The 26,895-nt window shown below is 35.3% G+C and overlaps 2 protein-coding genes across 3 annotated transcripts; both read left to right on the top strand.

Annotated features, from left to right (window-relative positions):
* Nucleotides 1-16,408: 16,408 nt before the first annotated feature.
* On the top strand, nt 16,409-21,381 carry LOC112801061 (uncharacterized). Of its 2 annotated transcripts, XM_072236983.1 has the most exons (10): nt 16,409-16,867; nt 16,995-17,078; nt 18,108-18,217; nt 18,345-18,395; nt 18,623-18,766; nt 18,856-18,945; nt 19,641-19,747; nt 19,890-19,974; nt 20,843-20,912; nt 21,032-21,381. In XM_072236983.1, the coding sequence occupies exons 1-9, from the start codon at nt 16,756-16,758 to the stop codon at nt 20,861-20,863; spliced, it is 804 nt and encodes a 267-aa protein (XP_072093084.1). In that variant the 5' UTR covers nt 16,409-16,755; the 3' UTR covers nt 20,864-20,912; nt 21,032-21,381. The 2 variants fall into 2 exon arrangements, with proteins under 2 accessions (XP_072093084.1, XP_025699371.1); XM_025843586.3 differs by lacking the exon at nt 20,843-20,912.
* Nucleotides 21,382-23,008: 1,627 nt separating this feature from the next.
* On the top strand, nt 23,009-25,974 carry LOC112801060 (AUGMIN subunit 2). The gene is made up of 6 exons (XM_029298283.2): nt 23,009-23,373; nt 23,457-23,573; nt 23,852-23,956; nt 24,071-24,139; nt 24,869-24,982; nt 25,406-25,974. The coding sequence occupies exons 1-6, from the start codon at nt 23,245-23,247 to the stop codon at nt 25,610-25,612; spliced, it is 741 nt and encodes a 246-aa protein (XP_029154116.1). The 5' UTR covers nt 23,009-23,244; the 3' UTR covers nt 25,613-25,974.
* Nucleotides 25,975-26,895: the final 921 nt, after the last annotated feature.

Raw genomic sequence — 26,895 nt, 5'->3', positions numbered from 1 at the left:
TAGAGTTACTCATGTAATTCAATGGTGGGAGTTTCAGATAAGTGTATGGAGGTGCTATGATCCTTCTGAATCTCTGCTTTCCTACTGCCTTCCTTCAATCCTTCTTATTCCTTTCCATGGCAAGCTGTATGTAGGGCATCACCGTTGTCAATGCCTACATCCCATCCTCTCAGTGAAAATGGTCCAAAAGCTCTGTCACAGCACGGCTAATCATCTGTCAGTTCTCGATCATGTTGGAATAGAATCCCTTGATTCTTTTACGTTTGTCATCACGCCCAACAATCGCGAGTTTGAAGCTCGTCACAGTCATTCAATCCTGGAATCCTACTCGGAATACCACAGACAAGGTTAGACTTTCCGGATTCCCATGACTGCCGCCATCAATTCTAGCTTATACCACGAAGATTCTGGTTAATGAATCCAAGAGATATGCGCCCGGTCTAAGGTAGAACGGAAGTGGTTGTCAGACACGCGTTCATAGGTGAGAATGATGATGAGTGTCACGGATCATCACATTCATCATGTTGAAGTGCAACGAATATCTTAGAATAAGAACAAGCGGAATTGAATAGAAAATAGTAGTAATTGCATTGAAATTAGAGGTACAGCAGAGCTTCACACCCTTAATCTATGGTGTGTAGAAACTCCACCGTTGAAAATACATAAGTGATGAAGGTTCAGGCATGGCCGAATGGCCAGCCCCCCAAACGTGATCAATAGTCTCCTAAGATGAATAATAAAATAAAACTGAGACCAAAGATGTAACGTGGTCAAAAGACACTGAATACAATAGTAAAAAGTCCTATTTATACTAGACTAGCTACTAGGGTTTACAGAAGTAAGTGATTGATGCAGAAATCCACTTCCGGAGCCCACTTGGTGTGTGCTTGGGCTGAGCTTGAACTTTACACGAGCTGAGACTTCTTTTGGAGTTGAACGCCAAGTTGTAACGTGCTTTTGGCGTTCAACTTTGGTTCGTGACGTGTTTTTGGCGTTTGACTCCAGAATGCAGCATGGAACTGGCGTTGAGCGCCAGTTTACGTCATCAAATCTTGAATAAAGTATGGACTATTATATATTGCTGGAAAGCTCTAGATGTCTACTTTCCAATGCCATTGAGAGCGCGCCATTTGAAGTTCTGTAGCTCCAGAAAAATTTATTTCGAGTGCAGGGAGGTCAGATTCCAACAGCATCAGCAGTCCTTTGTCTGCCTTTTATCAGAGTTTTGCTCGGATCCCTCAATTTCAGCCATAAAATACCTGAAATCACAGAAAAACACACAAACTCATAGTAAAGTCATGAAATGTGAATTTAGCATAAAAACTAATGAAAACATCCCTAAAAGTAGCTAGATTATACTAAAAACTATCTAAAAACAATGCCAAAAAGCGTATAAATTATCTGCTCATCAGTAATGAATCCAAAAAAGCCCAACAGATCCACGCAAATTGTGCTAGTTAACCACACAGATCGACCCACCCGACCTACTCGGAGGTACGAGATCTATGAACCGTACCCGACCCTATTTGGGTGACAAGTAAAACCTTGTCAACCCATTACTCCAGATATTCACCATCAACTCATCCATTACTCTAACGTGGGATAACTCCCCATATATTGGAGGAGAAGTTGTCAACTGCTATAAATGAGGAGAATCGTGAGTGGTGGCTAAGTAATCACCTGCCTCTATAAATACCCCACCAAATTTAGGTATTTCTCAATCCCAATTTACTTATACCTGACTAAAACTCTTGCTAACTTAAGCATTAGAATCCCTTGCAGGTACCCCCATTGTTTAGACGAGGACATCATATAAATCCGGTATCCTAGCGAACAAGTCAAAACATACATCCAAAGGAATCTAGACCTCGTGTCTAGACCTATATCACCTTGGTTTTAGATATTATCTCGGAATAGATACAATGTTAGTTTTATTTTTTTTTATGAATTAGTTTTTTCAATATTCAAATATTTGATCATAAAAAATGATAGTTTATTCTTATTTTATAATTGATTAATTAATGAATAATTACCAATATAAAAAAGTTCAAAGCATGAATTTACACATTTTGAGACATTATACAAGAGAGGTTTATACATTTTTAGACATTACATATACGAGAACTAATTGGCTGGTCAAATCTAAAAACACCAACTAGAGACCAGCTTTTAGAATCAATATTGGATAAGAAAAATCGATTTAAAACAAAATAGTTATAAATGAAACATCAAATAAATCCTTAAAATATTACGATGAATTTGTTGAATTAAAAAATACAGATAAATCTTAAATAATTGTAATTTTAAATTTATAAAATTTTCAAATTATAATATTAAGCGCAATTGCTTTTTTTTAATAAGGAATTTGTTATAATGTTAAATTTTTTATGGAATTTATTTTTTTTAGCTCAAGAATTGAAACGATGTTGTTTTGGGTATAGTATCAGACCTGACCAGTTCGATCAGAAACTCAATGACCATGGTTCTAAAAATCAGATTGGATCGGATGGTTAGACCATTCCGATTGGGAACCAAACACATATGTGGTCAGTTCTAAGGAGAAAACTGCAATTTTAAAAACCATTTATGGATCACTAAAAAGGTCGGGAACTGGCCAGTTAGACCAAACCAAGACCCAATTGGTTTACAATAAATGACTACATTTTTAACTTAAAAGAAAGAAAGGGCGTTAGAATCCCTTCTTTCCTCTTCTCTACAGTTCAAAATTAACAAATCTCAAAGTTAAAACCCTAAAACCTAGCTTCACCACCACCGCAAGGACTGCCGCCGTCCGTCGCGCTCAGGCATCGCCTAGTTGTCCACTCTTCTTCCTCATTCAAGAGTCACAACTTCTTCCTTGAGCTCAGCGTCAGTCCCTGGTCTTTGTCTGCTCTGTCGCGCTCAGGCACCACTGTCTTTGTCTGGTCATGGTGCTCGAAGTTTTCAACCCACCAATCGTAGCTTATTCCTCGAACTTGGCATCTTGGAGTCTGCCCTTCATTTGCTTAACTGCAGCTCTTCCAATCTACCACCGTCTTCGAGTCGTGTTTGTCGCCTGACCTTTGTCTCTGTCGTGCTTCTACTCCTCTACTTAGAGTGCTCAGAAGTCAGAATGAATGATTAGGATTTAGGTAGTGCTACTTAGATTTGTTTCTTCATTTTTTTCTTCGTTCTTTGTTCTTTGGTTTAGGATTCTACTGCTGCTAGTGCTATTTAGATTGAATTGTTGAATGATTAGCTCTGATCATTGCTGTTGTTTTGTGTTATACTCTATTTTGTTGCTTTTTTATTTGTAATGTACTGAAAATAATTGTGCTGAAAACATTAAATATTGAAAATCCTAGTTAATCTATGAAAAGGTTTATTGTTGCTATGCTGTGTAGCTTCTATTGTATTATTGTGATTTAATTGTTGGTGTTGCTGTGTAACTTTCAATTGTTCCTGTTGCTGTTGTTGCTTTCTTTTAAATTTTAATGGTGGTGTTATTATCTTGTTATAATTTGTTAATTTGGTGTAATTTTTCTACTTTCTTAATCTTTGTTTTAGTTGTTCAGTTATTCTTTGTTTATCATTTTAACTGTTATTGTGAACTTATTAGTTTGTTAAATGTTTGTGTTGTTATGTGGTCTTTAATTTTTTATTTTTGTTGTGATTTTCTATTCTTGAATTTGTTAAGTTGATAATTTGCTAATTTGTTGGACTGTTGTTATTTTAATTTGCTAAATTATTAGGTTGTTGCAATTTAATTTGTTAGATTTTCTATTTAGGTCTTGTTCTTGTTTATTTGTTAAATTGTTATTGTTGTGTATATATTGTTATTTTTGAGATTATTGGGTTTGTGTGCTCTTCTCAAATTAGTAATTTGCTAAATTTTCTATTCTTTAATTTTCAATATTTTAAATTTTAGAGTAAAAAACAAATAGGTCCCTGACTTTTTTAAACAAGGACATTTTAGTCCTTCAGGATTGAAAAATACATTTTGATCCCTCACCATGTAAAATGTGTGACAATTATATCCCTCCATCGAATTGGGGCTGGAAATGGTAACAGAGATTGCTGACCTGGAGGAGGTGGAGAGTGATGTGTCCGTTTTGGTTGCTGAAGTGGATGGGAAACAAATTGTTGGAAGACAATTTGGTCCTTATGCTCCAAAATGACGCCGTATGCTGGAATGAGCCATATTTCATCGAAATGGATCGACGAAGCAATGGCCATTGTTGGAATGATTGTTGATAATAAGTGAAGGGGGTTCTTCATGTACAAGACCTGGAGGGAGATCTTCATTCGTCGTGCCAGGAGGATACGAGCGAGATGGGCCAAAGTGCTTATGCAGAGTATATGCCATTCTGTACAAGTCATGAATAGCAACTAACCCTAGCATAATGTTTCTTGGGTGTCCATTCTTCAAGGCAATTTACTAATTTGACAATGGTTGGATGAGACTGTAATGTGTCTAATTGATTAAATTTCTGTAAATTTGCTCCAGGTTAAAGAACATCACTGCCGGTTCTTTGTCTGGCTTGATGAACACCTGAAAAAAATCAGAGCCATGGAGTGTGAAGCATTTGGTGCTGTGGATGATGTTGAGGGAATAGAAGTTGAAGAACAACTATTTCGAAGGTAAGAGGTGGAAAAAAAACTGGAGGATTTGGAGAGGAAGCTGCCATTTATGGAAAAGGAAAAATTCATGAATTTGTGGCATGGTACTGTTATTAGTGTAATTGTTGTTATTCTTGCTGTATAGTTCTTAAAGGCTTGAAGATGATTGACGTACCTGTGATGTTATAATGACAACTGCCACTGCTGGCTGTGTAATTTGATTTATTTGAGATGAGAACAACTAAATAATATTGCAAGTCAAGTTAAGTATTATATAAGGTAGTAATTTTGCTTAGATTATAACCAAACATTACACGTTAATATATCTAAGATAACATCATAAGTTTGCCACAAAATAACAAAACGTCTACTTGGCTTGTAAATAAGTTTGCCAGACAAAGAAACAGAATTTATGGAGTTGTCTTCAGTTCTTCTATTGCTTGGATCCAAGAGTAGGGATGAACTTGGAAATCTTTGTAGTGTCACTACTAGCTGCTTTCAATGACTCTTTTGATGGTGCCCCACTGGTGGTGGTACTTTGAGTTTGTGGTGGATTTGGTGGTCCAATAGGTGTTGGATTTAAACTTGTTGGAGGCCTGAATGGAGTTTGGACCGGAGGAGTAGGTGGTGTTGCTGTAGGTACTTGATGGAAGAGTGGTGCAGCTAATGGTGCAACTCCTGATGATGCTGGCTGCATTGTTGTGCTGGATGGTAGTCCACCAGTATTCAGAAGGATGACATTATTCTGCAAAAGTAACCAAAATACCAGATATTCAAAGTAGTCAGACAAGAAAAAATTGATTGGCATTTAAATGTGTAAGCTTAATGGTGGTCTTATAGTAGATTGTTCTTGCACAGCACTAGTTTCAGCATAATTTTCACCTTGAGACGATTGGTTTAAATCCTATATATTCAAAATCCAGCAATGTAAATAAAATGGACAAATTACACCTTAAGAAAAATAAAAAATGACATCATAACTACTAACAAATTTTAAAATGGACAAAAGTATCCTAACCGCATACACGGGAAAAGCTTACTTCTGGTTGAGGTGCTGATTGTGAAAGGGGAAGCAACACCAAAGCTTGTGAGGCATCAGCACACTTCTTAGGTTTTTTACTTTTTGGTTTCCATTTAGGGTTGCTTAGTGCTCCTTTTCAAGTCTTATAGTTATGTCCTTTCTCGTTGCACTTGCTACAGGTAACTTGAAAGCTTCTCTTCAACTTGTCTCCCTGAATATGAGCCTCAGCTGGGTCCTTGTTGCGGTTGTGGACCTTTGGCCTCCCAATAGGTCGCTTGATAGGTGGTGGAACAGGCCTAAATTAGTCAATGACAGTCCAAAACTCCTCACTAGGAACTGGTTATATGAAATGTGCATATGTCCTATGAATGGAATCCATATAGAGCCAAGGATGGACATAATCCTCTGGCTGATCATGCCTCTTTCTAATTGCAGCAATAGCATGTATACATGGCGTGCCTGATACAAAATCAATTCACATGTAACCTATCATTACTTCATGACAGATGAAAACAAAATCTTACAAATTGCCATGTATTGCGCAAAAAATAAAATCTTACCAGTCCATTGCCATATGTTGCATGAATATGTGTGTTTGATGAGGTCCACATCCACTTTAGCCTTTTTCCTGGTAACTTCAAATCTTTTTCTTTCATTGTCTCCCACCCACTCAGCAATCCCTCTGTTACTGGATTTTATCCGCCTTTGTAATCGTTTTTCCTGGACTGGTGCAAGCTTTCCACTATGGTGCTCTAACAGCCTAATGTGCTTGGTCATTCTCCTCATTAAGTAGCACTTAATTTCTTCACACATGGTCAAAAATGGCTTAACTTTGTACTTCATTACCTTCGCATTAAAAACTTTGCACGTTGTTAGTGAGGTTATCCACCTTAGGTCCATGTGATAAACCACTATTTTATGGTTTATATTGTATTTAATTGAGTGGTTTTATCAAACTTTTCACCCACTTATTCATATGATTTGCATGATTTTACAATTCCTTCCTAGTTTAGTTCTATGATTGAAAACATGCTTCTTTGGTCTTAATTTAGCTAATCTTAATCCTCTCCTATTACCATTCGATGCCTTGATCTGTGTGTTAAGTGTTTCAGGCTTCATAGGGCAGGAATGGCTTAGAGAATAAAGAGGAAGCGTGCAAAAATGGAAGAAACACAAGGAATTGAGAAGATGACCAGCGAGAAGTCACGCGGTCGCATGGCTCATGCGACCGCGTGAAATGGAAGAAATCAGAGTGACGCTTTCGCGTGCCTGACGCAACTGCGCGGATTGGAAGCTGCACGAACGACGTGAATGTGTGGACGATGTGCACGCGTGATACGAAAAAGCTGAGTGACGCAATCGCGTGGACGACGCGGACGCATAATGTGCGTGATCTGCAGAATTACAAAAGTCACTGGCAGAGATTCTGGGCCGCATTTCAACCCAGATTTTGGCCCAGAAACACAGATTAAAGTCAGGGAACATGCAGAGACTCAAAGGCTATCATAATTTACTTTTCAGAGTTTAGATGTAGTTTTTAGTGAGGGAGGTTCTCTCCTCTCTCTTAGGTTTTAGAATTAGGATTTCTTTTTGTCATTAGGATTATTTCTTCATACTAGGTTCGGTCGATACCGATCTCCACGGGTTAGTTAGTCCCTTCTCAACACCAATTTTTTGTTTTTCATTGTTGCATTTGCATGTTTGATTGCATGTTTGTTTGATTTTGTGCATATTTTACCACTTGGTTGAAGTAATATTTTCTTTTTGAAGAAACTTTTTATAGTATTTCACTAATTTAAATTAAAAACGTTTTAAAAAAAACTTGTATGAAGAAATATTATTTTGGAACATAGTATAGAGCTCGAACACACAAAACCAGTGATATTTTGAGCCTATTTGATTGGTTGTATTTTATCAACCAATATATTTTATTTTTGTGTGTTATTCTCTCTAAAATTGTAATCTTTGTCTTGCTTAATTCTATATTTCAACTGTTTGATGTATGCATGCACTTATATGATTGAGGTCTTGTTTCACTAAGCTTACATACCCATATGGCCTTACCCTTCCATTATCCTTTGCAAACCAATTTGAGCCTATTTTACCCATTTGTTCTTTTCTTTAGCTCATTACTAACTCTAAGCGGAAAACAATAATGTCCTTAATTTGAATCCTTGATTAGTTTAGACTAGTAAACGTGCTCATGATTTAAGTGTGGGGAAGTTGGATTTGAAAATATTTGGTTTGAGTAATTGGGTGTTGTATATTTTAGTGAAAATGTGCAAAATAATAGTTGAGCACATATTATTGCATTCAATACTTTAATCATATGCATTGAGAAAAATAAAAGAAAAATAATAAAAAAAAAGAAGAGAAAAATAAAAAGAAAAAAGTGAAAAAGAAAAGAAAAAAAAGCAAATAATAAAAAGGGACAAAATGCCCCAAAGTAAGTGTTGGTATCAATGCATATGTACTGAACTCAAATTTAGGATGCATGAATATGTGAAAAACACGGTTAATGGAAAGTTAGATTTTGTATTTTAATTAAATGGATTGTCTTAAGTTAGGTGGAAAGTTTATGTTAATTAAGGATTTAGATTTTAGTCCACTTGGCCAAATACAATCCTATCTTGACCCTAACCCCATTACAACCCTTAGAAGACCTCTTAATTTGTGTATTGGTGCATTAAATTTTTGTTGATTGTTAGATGAAGAGCAAGCTATAGAAAGCATGATTAATAGAGAATTGAGAGAATTGACCCTAGACACTTGAGAGTTAGAATGATATACACTACCAAGTAAGGGTTCAGCGCTTAATTCTATGTTCCCTGCTTTCATGAGCTATCTTCTTCTTGCAAGTTATTTGTATTGTATTTTCTAATTTGAATTAGTGAAATCCAGTTCATTTTTATTCTTGAAAGATTTATTTACTTTTTTCAGCAAGTAGGTAGAATCATTTTAGCATGTAGTTGCATTCACATTCATAGGTTGTATTGCATGAGTCTTGCCTTTTCCTACTCATTTATTTGGTCTCCTTGAGTTTATCATGAGGACATGCTAATGTTTAAGTGTGGGGAGGTTGATAAACCACTATTTTATGATTTATATTGTATTTAATTGAGTGGTTTTATCAAACTTTTCACCCACTTATTCATATGATTTGCATGATTTTACAATTCCTTCCTAGTTTAGTTCTATGATTGAAAACATGCTTCTTTGGTCTTAATTTAGCTAATCTTAATCCTCTCCTATTACCATTCAATGCCTTGATCTGTATGTTAAGTGTTTCAGGCTTCATAGGGCAGGAATGGCTTAGACAATAAAGAGGAAGCGTGTAAAAATGGAAGGAACACAAGGAATTGAGGAGATGACCAGCGAGAAGTCACGCGGTCACATGGCTCACGCGACCGCGCGAAATGGAAGAAATCAGAGTGATGCGTTCACGTGCCTGACGTGACCGTGCGGATTGGAAGCTGCACGAACGATGCGAATACGTGGACGACGCGCACGCGTGATACGAAAAAGCTGAGTGACGCAATCGCGTGGACGACGCAGACGCGTGACGTGCGCGATCTGAAAAATTACAAAAGTCGCTGGCAGAGATTCTGGGCCGCATTTCAACCCAGTTTTTGGCCCAGAAACACAGATTAAAGTCAGGAAACATGCAGAGACTCAACAGGCTATCATAATTCACTTTTCAGAGTTTAGATGTAGTTTTTAGAGAGAGAGGTTCTCTCCTCTCTCTTAGGATTAGGATTAGGATTATGATTTATATTAGGATTAGGATTTATCTCATCTTCATATCAAGTTCAATATTCCTTTATTTTGACTTCTCTTATTTTTAATTATATATGTTGCCAATTTGGCTTAATCACATTCATGTTATGATTTTCTTAATTAATATTATTTGAGGTATTTCAGACTTATGATCGTTTTCTCTAATTTATATTATTGATGCTTGGGCTCTATCCAAATTATTTTTATTCCAGTAGATTTACTTTTCTCCTTTGGGTCTTGGTTAAGAAATCAGTAACTCAGAAGTTATTAGACTCAACGTGATCGATAATTGCTATCTTTGCTAATTAGCTTGAACTTCAATAATCCCAATCTTTTTCTAGGAATTAACTAGGATTTGAAGATCAAACTAATTAGTCACTTGACCTTCCCTTGCACTAGCAAAGGTTAACTAAGTAGAATTAAGATTCAATTTTCATCATCATTGATAAGGATAACTAGGATAGGACTTCCAATTTCTCATACCTTGCCAAAAGTTTATTTTACAGTTATTTATTTATTTTACCTGCCATTTAAATTAATTGTTCCTCATCTTCAAAACCCCGATTTACAATCTTCATAACCAATAATAAGAACATACCTCCCTGCAATTCCTTGAGAAGACGACCAGAGGTTTAAGTACTTCGGTTATCAATTTATTTAGGGGTTTGTTACTTGTGACAACCAAAACGTTTGTAAGAAAGGACTCTTGTTGGTTTAGAAGCTATACTTGCAATGGGAATTTATTCTAAATTCTAGACCACGCAAAAGTTCTTTCTTCACCGTGGCTGAAAAAAGCTTTAACCCAAGTTGCAGGTTCGAATTTCATTAAGTATTCCCATGCTGCCTTGTTAACCCCCTTCAGCTTCTCCATGGTCTCTTTGAACTCTAGTTTAGTTGTGCAATTAGCACATTCCCACACTATGTCTTTAACATGCATGTCTTTGAACCGGTTAATGAAGTTCTTCCACATGTGCATTACACAGTTTTGATGATGTGCTCTCGGCATTACCTCCTTTAATGCTGGTAGCAGGCCCTACATAGAGTATAATGATGCAAATAAACATTGTCAAAGTGTATAAGTCTAAAAGTTTAAAAGTGTTTAAATAAAGTCATGCAAAGATGCTAATCACTTATTACTAGCCTAATCTATCCAAATTAACGATGTAAAAGTCTGACCTTTTGCTGGTCAGACATAAAGTTCCAACCGTATTGATTGGCATCACCCAAACTTCCTAAAGCAATGAGAGAAACCATTTCCATGATTCCTTAGTCTCCGATCTTGCAACACCATATGCCACTACATAGAATTGGTTGTTCGCATCCTGTGCAACTACTGAAAGTAGTTGGCCTCCGTGGTATGTCTTCAGAAAAACTCCATCAAGATGGATGAACCTACATCCACTCTTAAAGCTTTGCTTACAGCCCTGGAAGCAGATATATATTTTGTCAAACATAAGGAGGGATTGTGGAATAGGCTTCACATCAACTCTTTCTGTCGAACCCGGATTTCTCTTAATGATCTCCATGCCATAGTCCTTGAGCTTCCCATACTATTCTTTTTCATTTTCCATTATTCTCTCTTTGGCCTCCTTCACCGCCTTGTAAACCATCTTCAGATGCACCACCAGGTTAAACTCTTCTCTAAGAAAGTCAATTGCCTCATTAGTTGTCATATGAGGTTAGCTTGCCATTCTCTTCTCCACTTTCTTACTGATTCCAGTGTTGATTAGCAGCATTACTACCCAAGTCTCTTGCACAGGTATGTGATAAACCCATATTTTGTGATATATTTTGTGCTTAGTTTGAGTGATTTATTCAATCCTTCACCCACTTATTCATATTAATTGCATGGTTTTACTTTTCCTTCCTTATTATGTGATGTATTAACATGTTTCCTATGCTTTAAAATTAATTATTTTAATTACCTTTATTTCCATTTGATGCCATGATTAGTGTGTTGAGTAGTTTCAGATCTTCTAAGGCAGGAATGACTTAAAGGACGGAAAAGGAAATATACAAAAATGGGAAGAAAGCGTAAAACGGAGTTTTGGAGAAACTGGCATCCACGCAATCGCATGGACGACGCGACCGCGTGCCAAGAGCAAAGAAGCAGCGACGCGGCCGCATGACTGATGCGACCGCGCACCTAAAGAAGGACACCTATGACACGGCCGCATGACTGACGCGATCGCGCGACAAGGAAAAACTCCAAGTGACGCGACCGCGTGACCCACGCGGACGCGTGACAGAGGCCACACACCAGAAATTGCAGAAAACGCTCAAGGCGGATTCTGAAGCCCTTTTTGGCCCAAATCCAAGTCCAGAAGGCATAGACCAGAGGTTATGAAGTGGGAGAATGCACCCATTCAAGGGGAATCGAATTTTTAGTTACTTTCCATGATTTAGGTTTAGTTGGAGAGAGGTTCTCTCCTCTCTCTTTAGGATTAGGATTTAGGACTTCTCTTAGTTTTAGGAGTGACTCTCGATCCCAGGTTCAATGTTCTTTTACTTTATATTTATTTCTTATTTTCAGATACTTTAATGCTTATATTAGTTATGTTGCCTATTTGGCTTATGCCACATTCATGATGATTTTCTTATTTAATGTTATTTGAGGTATTTCAGTTTAATATTGCCTTCTTTTATTTATGCCATTGATTATTCCCAATCTGAAGACATTTTCATTCTAGTAGAATTAATTTACTTTTCCCTTTTTGGTCTTGGTTAAGAAATCAGTAACTCAGGAATTATCTTAGCTCAACATAATTTATAACTGTTATCTTTGCTAATTGAACTGAACTTCAATAATCCCAACCTTTTCTTAGGAAATAAATAGGATTCGAAGGTCAAATTAATTAGTCCCTTGACTTTCCTTTGCTTTAGCAAAGGTCAACTAAGTAGAATTAAGATTCAACTTTCATTATTATTGATAAGAATAACTAAGTCTGGACTTCCAATTTCTTGTGCCTTGCCAAAGGGTTTGCTTTACAGTATTTATTTATTTTAATTGCCATTTAAATTATTTGCCATATTAATTCTTTATTCTCAACCCCAATTTACAATCTTCATAACCAATAATAAGAACATACTTCCCTACAGTTCCTTGAGAAGACGACCCGATGTTTAAATACTCGGTTATCAATTTTAAAGGGGTTTGTTACTTGTGACAACCAAAACGTTTGCACGAAGGGATTTTTGTTGGTTTAGAAACTATATCTACAACGCAACTATTTTTATCAAATTCTTTACTAGCAAAAATCCCAACGTCAGTATGCTCTGGCTTGTAAGTCTTTACCTGAAAGAATAAGAAAGTCTCGTTGTATGATAAATGTGCCAACCATGGACAATCTTCACCCCTGCATCCAACTCTCACCCTTTCCTTATCATTTTTTATCCAGAGAAGTTCCCTGCCTTTAGATATGAACATATCTCTAACCACTTCTTTGAACCCATCAATGGTTGCAAACTCGGTTCCAATCTCAAATCTACCATTTCCAAACCCATAATCATCGTTGAACATTGGAAAGTCATGTTTGTTTCCCTCATTTTCTGACGACACTGGTGTGTGATGATTCTCTGATTCGTACTCATAAATGGGTTCATCATCATCTGAATCCTCTTCATTTACATAGAGGCTGATTGGAGGCCTATCATTAGGCTGCACATTAGGCATAGCTTCCTCAGCAAATCTAGCAGGCCTAGTTCTTTGGGCCTTTACATTAGGCCTAGTTCCTTTGGGCTTGGCAATGGGCCTAGTTCTTTTGGTCTTCACAGTAGGCCCATCACCTATGGCAGAACTCCCACTTGCACTCCTTAGTCCACCTCTTTTTTTACCTCTATTTGACTCTGCCCCTGTCCCTTTTTTCACACTGCCCTTTTTCTTTGGCAGAACCTTGTCCTTTTCTTTCAGAATTCTTTTTTTCCTCTTCCCATCATCTTCCTCATCAACATTGGAATAATCCTCATCTGAAACAGTTTCTGAGCCAGTCAAAAGAGGTTTATACAGTTCATCCTCCCCGCTTTCATGCCCATTGATGAGCGGATATTTTATACGCATTTTGGGGGGTAATTTCATGTAGATTTTAGTGTGTTTTAGTTAGTTTTTAGTATATTTTTATTAGTTTTTAGGCAAAATTTATATTTCTGGACTTTAATATGAGTTTATGTGTTTTTCTGTGATTTCAGGTATTTTCTGACTGAAATTGAGGGAGCTGAGCAAAAATCTGATTCAGGCTGAAAAAGGACTGCTGATGTTGTTGGATTCTGACCTCCCTGCACTCGGAATGGATTTTTTGGAGCTACAGGAGTCCAATTGGCGCGCTCCCAATTGGGTTGGAAAGTAGACATCCAGGGCTTTCCAGCAATATATAATAGTCCATACTTTGCGTGAAGATAAATGACGTAAACTGGCGTTTAACGCCAGTTCCATGTTGCATTCTGGCGTTGAACGCCAGAAACAGGTTGCAAGTTGGAGTTAAACGCCAGAAACAGGTTACAACCTGACGTTTAACTCCAAAAAAAGCCCAGGCACGTGAGAAGCTTAAGTCTCAGCCCCAGCACACACCAAGTGAGCCCTAGAAGTGGATTTCTGCACTATCTATCTTAGTTTACTCATTTTCTATAAACCTAGGTTACTAGTTTAGTATTTAAACAACTTTTAGAGACTTGTTTTGTATCTCATGACATTTTTAGATCTGAACTTTGTACTCTTTGACGGCATGAGTCTCTAAACTCCATTGTTGGGGGTGAGGAGCTCTGCAGCGTCTCGATGAATTAATGCAATTATTTCTGTTTTCTATTCAAACACGCTTGTTTCTCTTTAAGATGTTCATTCGTACTTAACCATGATGAAGGTGATGATCTGTGACACTCATCACCATTCTCAATCTATGAATGCGTGCCTGACGACCACCTCCATTCTACCTTCGATTGAATGAATATCTCTTGGATTCCTTAATCAGAATCTTCGTGGTATAATCTAGAATCCATTGGCAGCATCCTTGAGAATCCGAAAAGTCTAAACCTTGTCTGTGGTATTCCGAGTAGGATTCAGGGATTGGATGACTGTGACAAGCAACTCGCGAGTGTTGGGCGTAGTGACAAACGCAGAAGGATCAATGGATCATATTCCGACATGATCGAGAACCGACAGATGTTTAGCCGTGCGGTGACAGCGCATTTGGACCATTTTCACTGAGAGGATGGATGGTAGCCATTGATAACGGTGATCCACCAACACACAGCTTGCCATAGAAGGGAATCTTGCGTGCATGAAGAAGATGTCAGTAGGAAAGTAGAGATTCAAAAGAGCATCTCCAAAACTCCAACACATTCTCCATTACAGCGTAATCATTATTCTTTTCATGCTCTTTCACTTTTTACAATTGAAACTAAAGAACCCTATCGGTATCCTGACTAAGAACAATAAGATAACCATAGCTTACTTCAAGCCAATAATCTCCATGGGATCGACCCTTACTCACGTAAGGTATTACTTGGACGACCCAGTGCACTTGCTGGTTAGTTGTGCGGAATTACATAGTGTGAGTGTGATTTTCGTGCGCCGCCCATCATCTTCTGTGGATGGTGATGATTGAAGCTCCCTGATGATGCTGTCAACATCAATAGGATCATCAAATTCTTTCGCCCCCTTTTTTGCTGCAGCATGTTCTTCCACTATCTGTGGCTCATCAACAGGATGGTCGAAGTATATGTAAAATTCATCAGTGGTTGAGTTCTTGAGCTTGTTCTCTCGAAGTTCATTAATCCCTGCATCTCCTCTCAGAATGTGCTGTCCAGCCTTGAGATCACTGCTTGTTGGGTCAAACCAATACACTGTCCTATATGATGCATATCCCAAACCCTTGAACAATGTAACTAAATCTCCAAAATTCACGATGTCTAAGTCCATCTTTGGAAAATTTTCAATTGCCCACCAATATACTCAAGAGTTCCACTGGATTTTCTACCAAAATGGCCTCCGTGATGAAAAACAAGCACCACATATATATCATCCATCTGCATTATCCACAAGTGCATAAATCGGAGATTAAACCCTAGATCAAGTGCCCAAAATTTTGAAATCAGTTAACTCCACATAGCTTTTTTTCATTCTTTTACCGAAAAAAAAAACATGCAATCACCCGATATCCCAACCCCATACATTATATTGTCACAAACATTTAAACAACATACATAGTCTTGATTATTACATTTACCTCTGTAGAAGATGGTAGCTTCCTCTCCACACGAAACTTGCCGTAATCTTCAACAACCACCACGTCCACTGAGCACACCACCACTTTCAACTGGAGGAAGCCGTTCCTTTTTTGGAGGGAGAATGGCGTTTGTGTTCTGATAGGGTTTTCTGTAATAAGTGGAGTGACTTTTGGGTGTTCTGGGGATTACGAAGGTTGAAATAAGGTGGGGGATGCATACGGCATCGTTTTGGAGCATAAGGACCAAATTGTCCTCTAACAATTTGTTCCCCATCCACTTCAAGAACCAAAATGGACACATCACTTTCCACCCCTCCAGGTCAGCAATCTCCGTTACCGTTTCCACCCCCAATTCGATGGAAGGAACATAATTGTCACGCGTTTTACATGGTGAGGGATCAGAATGTATTTTTCAATTCTGAAGGACTAAAATGTCTGCGTTTAAAAAAGTTAGAGATCTATTTGTCTTTTACTCTAAATTTTATATTACATCATAACTTTATTTTGGTATATTTATTTATATTTTATTTATTATTTTATTATAAAAAGATATTTTGATTGAATTACGATTGAATTAATTAAACCAGTATATTAGTAAATTAGTAATTAGAACGATTTGATAATTGATTCGATTTTTAGAATATTGATCATTCACTCATTTGACTCGGTTTGAGCCACCCAGCAAATCGTCCCTGCATCAGATTCGGTGAAACCCGAACTGACATGCCCGATTTTGATGAAAATCGATGACTCGGCCGGTTTATAAAACCAGGACCGGCCATGATAATTTTTCAAATTCGAACGACGTCGTTTTTCTGAGGGTTGCAAATACTAACGCACTCATCCCTCTCTACTGACTACTCTCAGCCGCGGATCAGCCTCCCTCACTGTCTCACAACTCACAAGCTCTGGTCAGACTCTTCTCTAAAGCTCAACTCTCAAGCTCTCTCTCTCTCGTCTCTCCCACGCAGCGTCTCTCTCTTCTCATTCACCCACTCACTCGCTCACTGTTCCTCCGTGGCCTCCGTTCCTTCCGCCGCCACCAGTGTACCACCTGGCAACTTAGCTTCTTCTCTCTTTCTCTTCTCCGAACAGTCTATTCTCTGCGAGTCAGTTTGGTTCTGTGTGGTTGCCGCCAAAATGTTGCGTAGAAATATTCGCATGAGGAGGGAGTATTTATACAGGAAGAGCTTAGAAGGCAAAGAACGCTTGCTCTACGAAAAGAAGCGCAAGATCAGAGAAGCACTTCAAGGTTCTTCCTTCCTTCCATATGAATTTTTCATTACCGTTTTTAATTTTAATTCACTTGTTTTCGTGAAAATTTTTATTATTATTTATTATTATTGTTAGTTCATGTGTTTACTTTTAATTTTATGTAGAAGGGAAGCCAATACCTACTGAACTTAGGAATGAGGAGGCTGCACTTCGTCGAGAAATCGATCTCGAAGATGAAAACACAGCTGGTGTTATATTCTTCCTTTGTCTTCACCTTTTTTTTCTATCTTTTTAATTTAGTTAGTGAATTTTTTTATGAATTTGATTATGTTGTGTTATAATTTAATTTTATTCATTGTTTTATCCAATGAGTTCTGTAATGTTTTTAATAAGAAGCTATTAAAGACAAACATAATCCATTAGTACACAACTCAATATGTAGTTATCTATAACCATTGCTAGTTTTTTATATGCTTTCTACTTAACTCCTTTGTACCAAAACAGACAACACTGAATAGACATATAATTGATGGTTTACTAACTTGACTCATGCCACGTAAAAGGTTAATTCTTTAATAGACAAAAGTTGTCTGGTTTAAGAGTTTAACTCTAAGTGGAAACTCTGCATATGATAGGGGAAAACATTGTATCTTTTCTAATTATTCAAGTGTTGCCAACAATAACCCATATCATAGTGAGTTCTGGTGATTTTTATAATTGTTGATGGCATTCTTGGTTTTTGTTTTGTTTTGATTCACTTTTTTCTTCCCCTGTTCAGGGATTGAGTAGTTTTATAGGTCTTAGAGGTCATGTTTTATTGAGAAAGGCACTATATTCATACTGAAAGCATCGAGTTGTTCCGAGTCCTTACTCCTAATACATGTGACACAGTGAACTGATTAATCGAAGCGTCATACATGAGAACATGTATACAGAAGAATATTTTGGCATTGAGCAAAATAAGCTTTATTTGTATCATTCCTTGGGGTGTGTTTATGAGTTCGGGCTCTTGGAGGGAAAGAGATGGATGGGAAGGGATTGAAAAGTAAAATGAACTCTACTCTATCCATTAACGGATTAACTTCCTTCCCTTCCCCTCTGAAAACCAATCTCACAAATCCACCCTTTGTCCCCTGGTACCCAAGCTTTTAGGCTATTTTGCCTTTCCCTCATAAACTTTTTTGATGTTTTATTCTCTCTTGCATTGATTTATTTCAAAAGAGACATTGATGTGATTGCTGAAATTTCGTCTCCACTTTTTGCTGCATCTAATTCAGTCCCGAGAACGCACATTGATGATGAGTATGCACATGCTGCGGAAAAAGATCCTAAAATTTTGCTAACCACTTCCAGGGATCCAAGTGCTCCTCTTCAACAGTTCGTAAAGGTTTTCTCACTTCAATTGTTTTCTTGATTTTTTTCATAATGTTCTATTTTATTTATTCCTTTTTTTCTGTCTTAGTAAATTCCGGATAATGTTTTGACTATTGTGACACTCAATTTTCTATGTTCAGGAGCTGAGTTATGTTTTTCCGAATGCACAAAGGATGAATCGTGGTGGTCAGGTTGTAACCTTTACTGTTTTTTTCCATTTTTTATCTCTTGTATACGTTCAAAATCTGAATAATTGACTATTTGGTTGATTTTCCATTTATTGTTTTCTTGCTAATGAGTAATGATAATAAATACAGCTAAAATATAATCGTTATTATATAGCTAAAATATAAACTGAATAACTGATTGTCTTTTCTGTTGTGTGTTTGCATTTGGATTGTTGTCGCTATCATTTTAGGTTATTTCTGAAATTATAGAGTCTTGCCGTGCACATGATTATACAGATGTTGTGTTGGTTCATGAACATCGTGGTGTGCCAGATGGCTTAATTGTCTGCCATCTGCCATATGGTCCAACTGCATATTTTGGATTGCTCAATGTGGTAAGTGTTGGTCTTAAAAAGTATTACTTTTTCTAATATATATTTGTATGGACAACATGCTGACTTGTTTCTTTTCCATATCCATATAGGTTACAAGGCATGAAATCAAAGACAAGAAAGCCATTGGTACAATGCCTGAGGCTTATCCACATCTGATTTTTGATAACTTCTCAACTAAGGTTTTCATAAGTCAACACTATCTCTATTTTTTTACTTGCTCGAATGTCATTGGTAAACTGCCCATGGTTTTGATCTTTGGTCTGTTGCATTTGCCACTGGTCTTTCAGATATCTACTGGTCATGCCAATGCTATCTTGTCTGGTCTTGAAACCATAATGTTCTGAATTGGACTAGAAGCAGTTGCAGCTTGACTGTTTAAACTTTAAATTGATTTAAATGATTTCCCTCTGATGCTAAAACTGTTAAGGGTAAGATTTGAGCACAGGTTAAGACTAGGAGAAGGCACATTGTCAACTTTTTAAGCATTGGTCTATTAAAATAGTTGGATTTCTAATGGGGTTGCTTTTACTAATTAGTCTTAGAGATGACAAATGATTTAACCAAGATTCAAACTTAGGTTAATTTGGAATGAAAAAGATGATGTATCAGTAGGCTATTGGTCAGAGCAAATATATGTATTGATTTTGTAAGAATAAAAGTGCAAGGTTGGTTCTGTTTGCATTGTGATTCGGGATTAGAATTTTGTTTATGTTGGCCACTTTTTCTATTCGTTAATTTCCCAACTATATATGTATGGAATATATACTTCTGCAAATTCAATATTATCGAAAGTAATTACTATCTATAGCAATAATTATGCTGGTTTTGTTCTGACTACTCATCTTATTTGGAATTCATTTTGGACTTTTAACAGTTGGGTGAAAGGACTGCCAACATTCTAAAGTATCTTTTCCCAGTTCCAAAACCAGACACAAAACGTATTGTGACTTTTTCCAACCAGTCTGACTATGTATCGTTCAGGTTGGTTTTGCATTCACAATCTTATGCATTTGACCTTTCATTATAATTTATAAATATCCGTTATTCATTCATGTTACAGTGAAGTTGTGCTGGTTAGTGTTTTTTCCCTTCTCATTTGAAATCTAGTGTTTGTTCTATACAGGCATCATATATATGAAAAGCATGGAGGTCCGAAGTCTATTGAACTAAAGGAAATTGGTCCACGGTTTGAGTTGCGACTTTATCAGGTTTGCATTACTATTAACCTCACCGTTGATTGCTTCTTTGTCTGTTGTTATGAGGAAAGATGATCTTCCACTCAAAACAAAGTAACTACATCTGTCTACATGCTACTAAATTTAAGAAAACTGTAGTTCAGTGATTGCATTTTGCATGTGTATACGTGTTTCTTTGTTTTGGTTGATGTAATGTTGCGCAAAAGTTAAAATTTTCTGCTGATTACATTTTTTTACTTTTACGTTTAAAAATATCCTTTTTGTTACCCCAGCCATTTTGTAAAATTGCTTACACGGATATATATATATATATATATATATATATATATATATATATATATATATATATATATATATATATATATATATTGGATATGTTTCTGAGCACATCTGTTTGACAAAATGTAAACTAATTTAATAACACCATCATTGTAAATTTTGATCTATTAATGTTAGCAGCAGTTCAGGCCGCCTTTTTTATTTTTGGGGTTTAATTTATTAGATTCAACTATTAAAATCGTAAATTATCTACTTACTAGTTACTACTAGTGGTTCTACTTTCTACTATCTTCTACTATTTTAAAGGAGTTGAGGCAGTTTTACCCCTTTTAGGTCATATTTCTGTAATTCTTTTTTCTATTTTACCCCTAGCTTGTCTTTGTCTCTTTTTCTACCACACACTTGCTTAACTTACGCTAAGAACTACATAAAACTATCCATATTGCCATGTATTACAAAATTAACAGCCATCATTATTCTATAATCTCAAGATGCTAGTGCTTGTTAATGTTTATTTCATATTTACTAAATAAAATAATGCATTGTTCCGATTGTTATTGGATACCAAACCCGTTCCTAATACCATGGTTATTAAAATCAGACTGATAATCAACTCTATTGAAGCAATGGGACGGGTGGCCAGTTCACTGGATTTTAGTCTGAACAGATCGGTCCATTCCAGTTCTTTTTTTATTTGGTGTCCCAGTCCAGTTTTAATTGCTATGCTTTTTGCTATTTTCACTGTTAACCAATTAACCCAATGTCCCTATTTTTCTCAAACACGTTGCAGATAAAGCTGGGAACTGTGGATCAAGCTGAAGCTCAAATAGAATGGGTTATTAGACCTTACATGAACACAAGTAAAAAACGCAAGTTTCTCAGTGATTGATGTTGCCATAACAAAAGCCGCAATGTTAAAGTAGTATTTACGCAGCTTTACCTGATACACGTTGAGTGCATTTTTTCATCGTGACGGAACATCGAGGATGTCCTTAGTTCCTTAGTTTGAAAGAGAATATAAAATTTTTGGAATGAGCAATTGAGCATCATTGTAAACTGCTAAAGCTATGAAAAAGTGAGAATGGAATGTACTTTATGATTATTTTTGGAAGAAAATTATTATTTGCTTTTTCTTGGGAATATCAACAGTTCGTATGTTATTATTATTATTATGAAAAATTTTCGATGAACAAGTTTCTTTAATATTAGTTTTTTTAATAATGGTTTTAAAAAAAATTAACACAGAATTTTTTGAAAAAATATAAAAATTTTGTAATAAATAACAGTAGAAAAAGAAGAAACCCGTGAAGGAAAAAAATACGAGAAAAAAAAGAGAACAAGAAAGTAAGTGGTGTCTGTGAGTAGCTCTGAAAATCAATTGGATATGACATCGTTTAGTCTGTTAGTTTAATAGTTTAAAATTTTAATTAATTTAATGGAGTATAATTGACATAATTGAATTATAATAAAATAATATAAAATTAAAAATTTAATATCATCAATTTTGTCTAATTTTATTCGTAATCTATATTCTTATCATAAATTTAGAAATAATATATATTTTTATTTATTAATACATAAAAATATTTTAAATATTTTATATAATTAAAAAATATTAAAAATAGTTAAAATATATAATTTATATTTTAATATAAATAAAATATTAAAATATTATTACAATTATAAAAAATATTTTATATTTTATAAATTTATTATATTATTGTATTTTATAAAAAATTAAAATCCGTGTGTTTCATATTGTAGTGTCATATCCGCCTCTGTCCCTGCTTCATAAATTATATCACAATATAATCAACCAAAAGAAAAGCATAATTTTTATGCCATTTGAAATGCTAAGACTAATTAATAAATGATAAATTTTAGCAAATAGTAAGTTTCAAGACACAGTTTAAAATTACGATCCCAGAAAAAAAAAATAATATTCTAGACAAAAGATTCACAAAAACAATAAAAACATCACCATGATCAGGTATATTATGCTTAAAACTTAAAAATCATCATCACCAAATGTCTTACAAAGAACATAAAAGTCTTGAAAAATAATAAATATCAAACATAGAAGTAATACTAATATTATTTGTCATATTAAAATCACATAATTCACTGTAATATTTCTACCTATATTTTATCAATAAAAAAGTAAAAACTTATTTTAAAAAAATATAAATTAATAATAAATAAAATTTAAACAGACACATATTTTGTCATTTACATGAGAAAAAAGCGTCATACAGCCATACCATCACAGTAATAGATTTTTTTTATTTTTTATTTATATCTATCAACTAGGGATGAATTCCCTAAAAATAATCCAGATTTTGTGTATACGTTTTTATGGATTTTATAATTCGATAATAACGTTTTATCCATCTTAAAATTTTAAATTCCTAAAAACAACGTTTAGTATTTTATAATTAAAAAATATTTTATTTTTATATAGTGTTAAAAAATTTTTACTATATGTCAGTGGCAAACTGTGCTGCTATTGTAGTATTATAAAATATTAAAATATCAAATATTCTGATATTTTACACAAAATTATCAATATATAAAAAATTTAGTCCAATATTATTATTTTTAAATTTTAAAAAAATTATATACAATTATTTACACATAAATAATAATTTAATCAAATAAATTAAATTATCTAATAATTTTTAATTATTAATTTTACAGTAAATAAAAAATTACTCAGATGATCATGAAAATTATTAATTTTATGCAATATAGTTTGGTCAAACGAGTCAAACAACCTTTAAAATCACTAAAATGAAATTTCAAATTTAATTATGTGATCTGCGAAGATACTCCAACCAAGACGAGAAAGAGACTCCATTCTTTCGTGGTTCAGTTCAACACTTGAACCAGAGGCTCTGTTGGCTTGCTCATAAATTTTTATTAAATTATATTCTAACTCTAATATCTCCCTTTTATACTTCTTCTTCTTCTTCTTCTTCAATTTATTTCTTGGAAAATTGAGAAATGTCAATGGGGAACGAGTCAAGTTGGGTTGGGAAGAAGCCTATCAGGCGCATTGGTGGCATGTCCGACGCACTCTCCATCGCCGCCGATCTTGGTTTCTCCGTCTCCGCTTCCCAACCACCGCCTCAGGTACGCATAATTCATTCATTCAGATTCCGCATTCATCTTGTTTCGCTGAAATTACGGTTTTGCCACCAACTCTCTGTTTCTAGGAATCTTCTCTTCCGAGTAGCGGCGAAAAGGGCGAGGACTTGGTCAGGGTTTTGAGGGAACTAACCACTGTTCAACGCAAGATCGCGGATTTGCAAGTCGAACTTCAAGGACGCAAGGTTTTTTCTTCTTCTATTCTGTACCTTTTTCTATTTTATTTTATTATTATACTTTAAAGTTTAAACAAGTTTGTGGGTAAAATGGTAAATTATGGTGATCTTCCCAGCATCGCTATACTGAAATCCATTGTAGTGTTTTCGTATTCTGCAAATTAGATTCATGTTAGGTATAATTTTTTTGTGAATTATGTTAAAATATTGCCTAATTTGTAGGGGAGATTTATTAGTTTCTCTTTATGATTGATGTAAGAGTTCATAAGATTTGTGAAATTGTGTAGGATGATAAGAATGTTGCACATTTGACGCATGTGAGTGAAATGGAAAAGAAAATTGAGACTTTGGGGAGGATTACCGCTATACTGAAAGATGTTATCCAGAATAAGGTAATGTGGCTGTGCCCTCCATTATACCTGCTTTCAGTATTTTTTTCCTTTTTCGGTAGTTTCCCTGGATTAGTTCATTAGGGATAAGTTGATTTACCGAATTTAATGTTGCAGGATCGCATCATAGCTCGCCTGCAGCAGCCTTATTCTCTTGATTGCATTCCTGTAGAAGCAGAATTTCAGGTTGGTGAAATCATAATTGTTATTATTACTGATTTATAGCAAAAATTACTCCATGCAAAATTGTTAATTTAGGGGGGGGGGGGGGCGGGTGAATGGTTTTTGATTGTGTTAGTAGCATTACTCGTTGGCAGGGAGACACACTTCATTATCTTGTGTTGTAGTTGGTGATGTAGCAAGATTTAGTCCATAGCATGACAAAGATATTTGTTGGCTTAAATTAAACTTGCTAACTGGAAGTTTCAGCTCCATGGGGTAAAATAATTGGAATTAGTTGGCTTCTCCACTGCTGCTGTAGACGCTAGATAGTTTTCAGGCTTATGTTTATGCACTGTGTCGTGTTAGCTTCTTGAGTTCATTCAATTATTCTCAGTGCCTGAGTTGTTGAGCTGAAGTTTTTTGGAGCAAAATGTGTGTATACTTGTAATGTAAAGATTAAATTTGTATCTGAAGACTAAAATCTGATATTTTGGAATCATAACAATTCCTATGATACTACCTTTAACTTCACATGTATAATTAGTCCTTTTTCCCTTTAATTTTACATATTTATAGAATTGTCTAGATTATTAATCTTGGGGGAAAGCATGAATTAATCCAAATTTTACCTTATATCCACACCATCCACTTTTAGTTGAAAATTGATGTAATGCTGAACTATTGATTCATGAGAGTAGACTTCCATTTAAGAAAGTTTAACGCTTCTGTCATATATTTCTTCAACTCTTGCAGAAACAATTCTCTGAACTACTGATGAAGGCAGCTAGTGATTACGGTGCCTTGACAGCATCAGTGGCAGATTTTCAGTGGAGTCAGAATTTCAAGGAACCTCCTTCAGTTTGGGGGGTATGTTTCTACAGTATATTTATTGTGGCAACATCTTGTCATAAATCATTAGTTAATTTATATTTGCATCCATGAACCCTTATTTGATATGATAAGTATACCAGTAGATAATAAATACTACAAAATGGAGGTTCTCCTTAGAGGCTGTGTCTGTTGCATATTCTGAAGGTTTTTATCAATTGTTTTCAAAGGCAACTGGTGCAAAACTGGAATTGATTTTAGGCCATCCCAGATTGAATAATGACATAAGGAAAATGCTAATTTGACAACTAGAAAAGAGCCAACAACCAAGAACTGCAAAATATAGTTTTTTTCCTTGTAGTTATTGGTTGTTAGCTTTTTGTTTCTAATCAAATTAGCATTTCCTAATGACACATAAATTTATATACTTGCAGTTTTTTACCTTTTCTTTTATCCTTATAGGAAATGCTTCGACCCATTCCAGTAGCTTTGGCATCTTGCACTCGCTTCTTTGAAGCAATGTCTGCCACAAGAGAGTCATTTGCAGCCCTTCAGAAATTGAGAGTGGGTCAATTTGATTCCCCTATACCAAGTACTCCGGCGAGAGATCCTTCCCAAAGACTGCCCGGAGTTTCTAATTGTCTGACTCCACCTCCAATGGAAAACTGAAGCAAACCTCGATGAGATAGTTGTCAGAAATTGAAGGAAGTAAGAATTAATTCAACAAGCACCAAGATTCAAACAACTAGCTGAGTGTTATAGGATCTTCTTGTGCCCTTTCTCAGTTGAAGAAGAGTTTACTTCATCCAACTGTTTGTGCAGATCAATTGTTTTAACTTTATTTACCAAAAATCTTTCATGATTACTATGTGAAAAACTCCAATAATTTTGTAGTGCTGCAAGGCTTGTGACCAAAACGCATTGTACACTTGTACATCTAAAACCCAACATTAACTGTTGCGGTGTGCCTGAATCAGTTTTAGTCTTATACACTGAATGTACAAAGTAGAGACTTATTTTCTTTCTCCTAACTTTATTCTGTCTTGGTAACCTTTTAGCTTGAAAGGTGAGCTGTTAAATTATCAGTATGGAGTGTTTATAATAAAAAAGATTACCAATATGTTGCAACTCTTATGGTCGTAGCCAAGAAATTGAAAGATGAAATATATAGTAGAGGAGAAAAAGACGTCTTAGATACAAGTGAATGAAAAACGGTAATTACATTCAGTTACAATAGAATCTATATTTATATTTTAATTATTTAATTATTTATATATGATTTAAAAAATGTAGTCAGACCTAAAGAATCACAATAAACCATTCTTATTTTTGATAGTGTCAGTTTACACAATTTTTTTATATTGTATGTTTGTATGATTTGTAAAAAATATTATTATTAAAATAAGAATGACAACATCCGTTCTTTGTAATAATTTATTATGATTATAAAAGATACTTGGAAAAGCTTTGTTAGGAGAACGGAATGTACTTGAAAAAGGATCTGGATTCTCTAAAGTTTGAATTTTATTTTAGAGAGTAAAGTGTGATTTCTCACCATTGATTTCATAGGTGGGACCAAGAATAAATACGAAAGAGAAATTATTCAAGAGTAGAAGATCACACTTTACTCTCTAAAGTAAAATTCAAACTTTAGAAGATCCAAATCTCTTGAAAAAAGGATGATATAAAATAGTTAATGACACAAGCATTTGCGTCTATGACAACCCACGACTACAAGGTAATATAATTACACAAATTTCAAACTGGGATTCAAACTATTCCAGGTCCACAATGGGTTTATCAGCTAATGTATAGAGACTTAGGGTGAAATGAAGAGATGATACGCAACACTTTTCCTCAACAAATAGTTGCCTCTATTCTACAAACTTCTACTTGCAACCATGATGATGAATTAATTTGGTCATTTCAGATGAAAGAAACATATGTAGTTG

This window comes from Arachis hypogaea, chromosome 5 (assembly GCF_003086295.3).
Source record: "Arachis hypogaea cultivar Tifrunner chromosome 5, arahy.Tifrunner.gnm2.J5K5, whole genome shotgun sequence".
Taxonomy (NCBI): domain Eukaryota; kingdom Viridiplantae; phylum Streptophyta; class Magnoliopsida; order Fabales; family Fabaceae; genus Arachis; species Arachis hypogaea.
This window is presented reverse-complemented; position numbering and strand designations above follow the sequence as displayed.